Source organism: Nanorana parkeri, unplaced genomic scaffold, assembly GCF_000935625.1.
Source record: "Nanorana parkeri isolate BGI_ZX_2015 unplaced genomic scaffold, ASM93562v1 scaffold2467, whole genome shotgun sequence".
Lineage (NCBI taxonomy): Eukaryota > Metazoa > Chordata > Amphibia > Anura > Dicroglossidae > Nanorana > Nanorana parkeri.
This window is the reverse complement of record NW_017308735.1, coordinates 125924-135265: the sequence shown is the minus strand read 5'-3', so window position 1 is coordinate 135265 and position 9342 is coordinate 125924. Positions and strand designations below refer to the sequence as shown.

General features: G+C 48.4%; 1 protein-coding gene across 1 annotated transcript in view; it reads left to right on the top strand.

The window, feature by feature from the left end:
- Positions 1–211: 211 nt before the first annotated feature.
- Positions 212–9342, top strand: part of ZNF653 (zinc finger protein 653) — a 12622-nt gene continuing 3491 nt past the window's right edge. The window contains exons 1-7 of the mRNA XM_018573636.1: positions 212–552; positions 1059–1099; positions 1609–1652; positions 4466–4663; positions 5508–5954; positions 7768–7945; positions 8497–8605. Coding sequence (XP_018429138.1) covers positions 283–552; positions 1059–1099; positions 1609–1652; positions 4466–4663; positions 5508–5954; positions 7768–7945; positions 8497–8605 — 1287 coding nt within the window. The 5' untranslated portion in view covers positions 212–282. The remainder of the gene's footprint in view (positions 553–1058; positions 1100–1608; positions 1653–4465; positions 4664–5507; positions 5955–7767; positions 7946–8496; positions 8606–9342) is intronic.

Sequence of the window (9342 nt, the reverse complement as noted above, 5' to 3'; positions counted from 1 at the left end):
GCAGCTGGAGCAGAAGTTTCAAGATGATGGTGCAAGGAGAACTTTGGCTGCAAGGAAGACAACACTGGACTCCATGGACTAGTCAGTATATTTTATTTTTTAATACAGGGACAATTATTAGAGAGATGGAATTTAATTATGTAAAATATGTCATTGGAAATACAGAAGCCCACTCCAATCTGATCCATCACCTCTATCAGACCTCTGTTCGTAAAAAGGAAATGTTAATGTTAATAAAGTTTGTTGGAGTTGCAACGGTGACGTCAGAGCGGGTGTAGCAAGATGGCGGCCCCGTTGGCGGCGGAGGGTGCCTCTTCGGAGGACGATGAAGACAGCGGCGGGAGGAAGGTGCGGGGCAGGCCCCGGCTGACAGACACGGACCGGGTCCGGCGCCGACTGGAGTCCCGGAAGAAGTACGACTGCCGCCGGGTGTACCTGGGAGAGGCGCACGGAGCCTGGGTGCAGCGGAGAGAGAAGGGGGCGGAGAGCGAGGGCGGGGCCTGGACTGACGCCAAGCTGGCCGCTTACCTGCTGGAGCTGGAGGCGCGAGGGTGAGGTTACCTGAGAATGTCCCGGCATGCCTCGAGCGCTGTCAGCTGAAGAGCCCAAGGCGACCAATGGGGGGAGGGAATTCTTAACAACTGGAGCAGACAGAATGTAGAGCAGTTGCCCATGACAACCAATCATTTGTCCTCATATTGGGGTACGCTGAGGAAGAGTCGGGGTCCTTATAGTTATTAATAATGGGGGGGGACTGTGCCCTCATATTGGGGTGTGCTGAGGAAGAGTCGGGGTCCTTATAGGTATTATTATTCTGCAATAATTGGATGGAGCATTTGGCTGATCCCAGTTTGCAGGGTTATTGTTACTGCACAGATTAGATAGACAAGCCCCATACAAATGTGTGTTGGGGGGACCATCATCCTAAATGTGTGTGTGTATGTTTTTAATGCTAATGAAATCATTGACAATGGATGCTGCTTCTTAATGTTTGAAAGTTTTAGTTTTCTGCAGAATCAGATGGTCCTCTGAGCACTGGTCCTGATATCCTGTTTTAGGGTAACTCCTTCCCCTTGAATGGTCCAATGGAGCCGTCCTTGTGTGTGCTAGTAAGCTGTGTGTGTGTCACACAGGCCTGACAAGGCAAACCACTTCCCTGCTCTTCCTTCCTTCTCCAATCTAGTAGATGGACGGCTGCCGGAGACTGTTCTGTCTCTTGTGATCTTCTACCAGACAGGAAGTTCAGGGAATCTGAGCTAAGAGAGTTGGAGCTGTTTGGCAACAGTATAAAAGGGGTCACCAGTACAAAAAAAAGAAATCCTAAATTAATCAGTTTCAGACGTTTTACCTAAATTTGCAAATGTATGCAACCAAACCTTCTGCCGGGCTATCTATGTAAACAAAGTATTGATCTCAGTTTCACCGCCCAGTATGGGACCAAAAGTCCTGTCCCGAGTCATGGGGACATGACTCGGGACAGGACTGTGTGGCAAAAGTTGATTTGGAAATGTCTATGTTGTCATTCTTCTGTCCAGATTTAACATGTGTGGGTGCATATTGGTCGCTGATTTACACTTTATTTACACCTTGAATTGTTTTGTGTTCCAGAAAGCCGCATGAAGAGCATCAGACGGGCTCACCGCACAGGACTAGTATGTGATCGCCATCAGGGGGGTATTATGGGTAGAAGGAGTTGTGAAGTCCCAGCATGTCCTCTCCTGTTATGACATCAGCATTGTAATAGGAATACAGACTAGAGTGCAATCAAAGCTTACTTGTAAAATCCCTTTTCTGTAGTGAGCGCTGCCTTCCGTCTGCCCATCGCTTCCAACAAATTCCTGGACTCCCAGTGTGCTTTGCATCTCTTTCCCTGCTGCTTCATGTAATGCAATCTTGATTTCTTCAGACAACATATCCCATCATGCATTGCTTCCAGCAAGCAGGGGTGATGTTACATTGTTTAGACCCGGAGTTGGAGTTCAGGCGGCAGGCTCTGTGAGAGGGGTGACACCAGGAAGTACATACTGTATACACGGTGCTGAGTGAGATGGTGTCAGTGCATTGAGGAAGTCCAACCTATGAGCACCTTCAGTAAGTAACATCTAGATGGATCTGGTTATTAGGAGCGGGGTAGAACTTATGAACATTCACTATAGAAATACATATGACCATAGAGACCCCGTAAGCAGTCTGTATTTCATCCCTTGCCATTCACATAGAAATGAAGCTGATGTGACACGTGGGGCTCCACATAGTCATGACCTGAAACATGCCACACAGATCAATGGGATCAGAGTCCTATGAATCACCTAGCCGGGCCCCAAAACCCGCTGCACTTGGCAGTATAAGTGTGCACACTGGCAGCACTGCTCATAGAGTTCAATGAACCCTACCAGCCGTGAATGGTAGGGCATCGTCGGCCACGTTTAGGCTGCACTGAAGACAACCAGAGGCATCGGGGACTTGGATGGTCCTTAGTAGCCTGCTACACTCTTTTTTTTCCTACTTCCATTTAGTTACATTTCCCTCAACCGCTTCTTATGATACTTCAACTTCTCATTTACTTTTGACTTTACTGCCGGGAGCGATCAGTGCCGCCCTGAGATGCCTCTGTATACAGACCAGAATAGGAATTGGATGTATGCCAACCTGAATCTCACAGGAGCCTTAAAGTGACACTACACGCAGGAGTTAAATCTTAAAAATACATAAAAGTGCCTTAATTATTAACAAAAATGTATCTATCTTATTTGTGTATGACTCGGCTGTAGATCCTCCAATCATCTCTGAATTGGTGCTGACACTGTCCTTCCTTCTGGAGGGGGGCGACTTTTGTTCCTCATGGTCCCTGTGTGTGTTGTAAAGTAGTCACCACTCCAAGCTCACTCCCGGGATGGACTACAATCTCATGTTTAGTTTACTAATTTGTACTGAGATTGTAGTCTATCACAGGAGGGAACATCCTGAACAAATAAAACAAATGAATAGTTAAGGTACTTAAATGCATTTGTAAGATTTAACCCCTGAGTTTAGTGTCACTTTAAAGTACAACTGGATAGGCTATGGACAGGCCTATACTTGCATATGTGACCTGACCTCTGCAGCTACAGGAATTGTGAAGTCATTTTCAACAGCTCAGCTCACTCCGATCCACCCTCCCAGCAGTGACTTGTTAGCCTGCTAGCCTTCTAACCTTTAATGCCTAGGAAGAGGGGAGAGCACAGAGCTGGGACCCAACGATTTCTCTTGTGAAGTTTGAGGATGAATGACTCCACAGAGTACTTGCCGCTAGAGAGATTAGTGAGTCCTTGTTTGAAAGCTCATTTTCTGCTTGGTAATATGTACATATTTGAATGTCCTTAGCCAGGCCACAGTTCTACTTTACCCGAATCTCCACTCTTATAATGAACCTGTGCTTTAGCTGCGTCCTTTTTGAGGCTGAATACATTGCCTAAAAATACAAAAAATACAGGAAAAAAGCAAACTTTTGATCCTGGAAGAATTCCAGTGTGCTTGTAACTTCCTGTGCACTTAACTGACATCACAAACAATGTTATGAGCCATCCCAGTTGTGTTCTGTGGGCTGCAGAACTAGTGGTGTGCATAGGCTTGGCGCAAACTGAGTTTGCGCAAGCCCCCGCCCCCCTCCTCCCTGCCCAATCAGTTGCAGCCAGTGCACTTCCTGCCCCTTTGTTATGTGTAGACGTGGGACGGGAATGCTTCAACAATTTGGGCCGGGAGGTGTGTGTATTAGTGGCAGTTTTGCACAGGCTTGGTTGCACATGGTTCGCAGCAAGCCCACATACACTAGACAGAACCACTCCCCCCATGTTATGGAGGTGAGAGGCATGGCATGTGTTCTGTAGTCCTTACACATCTCCTGTCTTAGGGTGACAACCCTACTGCTATATAGATACAGGTATTCCTCACTTAACGACCGAGTTCCGTTCCTACGACCAGGTCGTTAAACGAATTGGTCGTTAAGTGAGGAACTCTATACAGTACTGTACCATTAGTACAGTACTGTATAGCGTTGCCGATGTACAGTACCGAACAGTGTACTGTACATCGGGCAATGAAAATACTCACGGGGACCCGCAGTAAAGAACGGAGGACGTCACTTCCCCCGGCGACACGTCGCACTGGCGCGCGAGGTCGGAGGTCGCTCGGAGGACGGTCGTAAGTGCGAGGGGTCGCAAAACAGGTAAGTCGTTAAGCGAGGAGTATCTGTATATTATGGTCAGTCAGCATTGTCACCCTAGAACAGGAAGTGTGTCACTGGCAGGATCACCAGGTGAAAATAAAGGAAAAAAGAAAACTAATGCAGCCACCACATCTAGGGGCTGGTCAGTTGCAATATATCAAATTTTTGTTCTTGGGATTAGATACATTTGGAGTCTCTGTAACAATAAAAGCTGCTGTCAGACATTGATAAGTGACCCAAGCCTCTATGTTTTGTCATCAGGACAGCGAGACTGTGTGAACAATCTGCTCAGCTTGGTGACCTGGTACTGCGGTCACAAGAGCCACTGCCCTCACGAGCCTGGCCTATCGGAGCTGAACTCTGGGAATGACTTCTATACCACGGTGGTGTGGCAGTGCCAGGCAGGACACCACTTTTACCAGGAATTGCACTGTCCCTTGAAGGCTCTAAACCAAATGGGTAAGCTGGACTTTATCTGTAGCCATCATCCTGACGTGTGTCGCCAATGCCTTATGTGTTAACCTAACGTGATGTTCAGATGGACATGTGCTCAAATGTTAAAGCAACACTAAACTCAGGAGTTAAATCTTAAAAATACATTCAAGTATCTTATTTGTGTATCACTGGGCTTTAGATCCTCCAATCATCTCTGAATTGGTGCTGACACTGTCCTTCCTTCTGGAGGGTGGCTACTTTTGTTCCCCATGTCCCTGTGTGTGTTGTAAAGTTGCCACCACTATGAAAGTCCTTGTTCAGGCACTTCCTGTTGTAGGGTGACAATGCTTTTTCCCTGTCTCCCAATGGCGCTCCTGTGTTGTCACCCTCTGTTGTCACGCAAGCTTCTACAAGTGTCTGTTGTAGGCATGGTAAGCTGTTCTCACCATTGGGAGACCCGCACCTGGTCATTCCAGCCCCATAGACTTCTATGTGGCTGCCTCCCGTCATCTCTGGCCTCGGGACACAGACTATAAAAGTCTATGGAGAAGTAATGCTCATATGTAGCTGGGAAACTGAGACTTGCTGTGCTAGATGTTAACAAGCACTGGAGGCTGTGGCCGTTGTATTGCGATAAGAATGCATCTGTGGAGGGGTACGATGAATTAGGCTATATAAGAGGAAAAGGGATAGGGGCACTTGATTGTTTCCTACTAGCCCCATGGGAAGCATTTATATGCACTGGGAAGCGATTTGCATCTTTTATTACAGGCACTTCTGTAGCTCATAAATTAGGTGCTCAGAACCTGTTATGCACATTTTTGGCAGTTTTTATTCTGACTTCATTTCTTTGGTTTGACATTCACAGGATATGAAGATGGAGCGGAGTCAGATGATGACTCCTCCCGGTCTGCCCCCCTGAGCCAGTCCACAGGAACGTGTCTAAACTCAGAGCAGCCTGTTCACGCTTTGTACTCCCAGCCATTGGAGAATGTGACACAGGGGGAGGCTGTGTGCACGGATGACACAGAGACAGTAGTGTGTGTCCCCATGGAGTCTGCAGCCAGGGAGCTCTTTGAAGGAGTAACCCAAGAAGCTCTGGGACAGGTGGTGGCTGCTGGCTGCCCTTCTCAGGTCATCATCATTGCCGGACCCGGGTATGAGGCATTGGCAGCCGAGGGGATTCAGCTGGACATGGCGAATGGGTGCAGCGAGGAAGAAGGCACCGGTACAGTACTTGAGGCCGTGTCTGCATTCACACAGACTGATGCAGAGGAACAAGAAGAGGAGCAGAGTGGTGCAGTGACCATGACAGGTAGGCTTTAGGATAATGTTTATAGGAATACAGGTAGCCCTCGGCTTGTGCCAGTTCCATTTGCGCCGTTCCAAAATAGCGCCCTTTTCCAGTGGTCACAGGACTGTCATTGAAACAACAGCTCTATCTAGTGTATCCTTCCTTCCTCAAACCTCAACTGCGGAAGGATACGCAGGGGAACTCTATACAACTGCAAGTGGCTAAATTACGTAGGGTACAGTACTGTGCAGAGTCTGGTGGCTGGATCATGGCACAGGTGGTGGATGATGGCTCGGGAAGGGGCTCTGCTCAATCAAAAATCTGTAGACACCTACAGAAGCATACTGAGGGACACTTGGAGGTATGGTGATGCGCTGGTGGCACAGGGATACACATGGAGATGCGCTGGTGGCACAGGGATACACGTGGAGATGTGCTGGTGGCACAGGGATACACATGGAGATGCGCTGGTGGCACAGGGATACACGTGGAGATGTGCTGGTGGCACAGGGATACACATGGAGATGCGCTGGTGGCACAGGGATACACGTGGAGATGTGCTGGTGGCACAGGGATACACATGGAGATATACACAGGCACATAGAGACATGCTGGAGGCACAGGGGGTACACTTGGAGCTACAGAAGAGCATAGGGGTACACTTGGAGATATGGAGGAGCACAGTGGTACACTTTCAAATATGGAGGCGCACGGGGTACACTTGGAGATATGGAGGAGCACAGTGGTACACTTTCAAATATGGAGGCGCACGGGGTACACTTGGAGATATGGAGGAGCACAGTGGTACACTTTCAAATATGGAGGCGCACGGGGTACACTTGGAGATATGGAGGAGCACAGTGGTACACTTTCAAATATGGAGGCGCACGGGGTACACTTGGAGATATGGAGGAGCACAGTGGTACACTTTCAAATATGGAGGCGCACGGGGTACACTTGGTGATATGGAGGAGCACAGGGGTACACTTGGTGATATGGAGGAGCACAGGGGTACACTTGGTGATATGGAGGAGCACAGGGGTACACTTGGTGATATGGAGGCGCACGGGGTACACTTGGTGATATGGAGGAGCAAAGGGGTACACTTGGTGATATGGAGGAGCACAGGGGTACACTTGGTGATATGGAGGAGCACAGGGGTACACTTGGTGATATGGAGGAGCACAGGGGTACACTTGGTGATATGGAGGAGCACAGGGGTACACTTGGTGATATGGAGGAGCACAGGGGTACACTTGGTGATACGGAGGAGCACAGGGGTACACTTGGTGATACGGAGGAGCACAGGGGTACACTTGGGGATACAGAAAACCACAGGGGTAGACTTGGAGATATGGCACACAGAAGATCATTTGGTGATATGAAGGCACATAGAGCCACGCTAGAGGCACAGGGGTACCCTTGGAGCATTCATAACATTCATTTTACAGCTTTAAATATAGTATATTGTGTCGTTTTTTAGAGAGACCTGGAACCTAACTCCCTCACTTTCCATTGACTTACATTATATACGGGATTTTCTATGTACATGCCTTTAACAGAAAAATAGATCAAATATATTTTTGTGGCGTTTCCATGGTGCTGGTGGCCGTCCCGCCTGCACCATGGAAATGAATGACACTATGCATAAATTTTAACAGCACCCCTGAGGAAGCTAGATGGCACCCCAGCACCCTGGTTGAGAGAGGCTGGCTTGGAATGGCTGGAGCTGATTTTATGTCATTGCCAATGGAAAGCAGACATATATGTGGCAGATTGCTCTCTTGCCGCACGCTGACAGTGATTAACCTTGTGCCTCTGTACTTCATCCTAGAGGAGGACGCACTGTACACCCTGGAAGGGGAGCCGGAGGAATGTGAAGCTCCCAGACTGGTACTCAGTTCCCAGTTACCTGATGCTGACTCCATGGAGGAACTATCTGGACCGGGACCTTTGGTTAGCGTGGACTGCCAGGCAGAGAACACAGCGCAGGTTCCAAGAGAGCCTGAGAAGTGAGTACTAGCTCTTACCTCTGTACGAGGGGAGGCCAATAAGTTCTTACCCTCACCATGATCTAGATGTGCTAGGGATCTGAGATTTTGCCGCTGGGCCCCGGCCTTCCCAACCGCAGCTGGTGGCTGTCACTGACTCAGCAATGGCTGTGAGGAGGAACGCGGCGCTGCACAGTTCACTATTTGCGAAATGGCCACAGAGGCACCCAGTCTTGCCACCTTGGTGCTCCCTGGCTGCTGCAATTATTTGACCGGTTGAATGCTTGTTTCACTGCCGCGCGCCATGGTTCCTGTGTTGGCATATGAGCCGGAGGGAGAAACCACAGTGTGCGACAGGGTAGCAGGTATTCCCCACACAAAAGCGAAGCTGCGGTGTATCAACAATTGCTTCTTTTAGGAAGTGGGCCTTTTAGATAAAAGTGACCTTGTTCTGACATTGTTACTTTATGTTAGAACACAGTATTCTGTTCACGTGTATCCAGGGCTTGTTGTGTGCTCTTCTGGGGGATCAACATAAAATTCCTATTCTTTATTCTGCCTGTGTGCATCAGGAAGAAGAATCGAAGATCCCGTGCTGCAGATGCTGATGGAGTGTTGGAGATGTTCCACTGTCCCTATGAGGGCTGCGCCCAGGTCTACACGGCCCTCGCCAGCTTTCAGGTATGACTGTAGTAAGCTGGTGACCCTCCTTTCCTCTATTTATACGCTGCCCCCCCTCCCCCCCACTTTGTGTTTTCTTGTATTCCCCACTGATCTCCCTGCACTCACGGCGTCCTCTCTGTATACCGCACATGTACTGTATACCTATACTGAGAGTAATATGTGGGCTGCTGTTGGTAGACCTCCTTATACAAATGCTAGTTGCCTGGCTGTCTCTGACATCAGTGCTTTCTGATTTGCGAACACAGAACATATGTTGCAGTCAGTAGTCAGAACTCCTGATATGCATACTTTTTGTGGGTCAGTGGTCAGAAAGTATTAAAGCCATTGGGTCACCTTGACAGCCAGGCAACTAGGTTTCCCAGAAGGAGAGGTTGTCATGACCACTTTTCATCAGGCAGGTGAACTCCTGGTAAGTTTTCTCTTTATCGCAGTCAGATCACATGCTGCGCTGCGTTTGTCTCCCACACCCTTCAGTGTTCACATTCATGTACACTCTCCAGGGTTTGCAGACATGTTCTATAAGGCAGACCTACATTCTGAGTATGGAAATGTTTAACAATGAACTTCTCTATTTGGGCCTGTTAAATATACCAGTGAAACTCTATTTGTATATCTGATAGTTGGTAAAAAGATCTTTTGATCTGGCCAGAAATCCAGTGAGCTGATAACTTCCTGTGCTTGTTTGCCGGTTCCTCTTCAAAATCTCAAGCAGTGTTATCAGCCCTCTGGGGGGG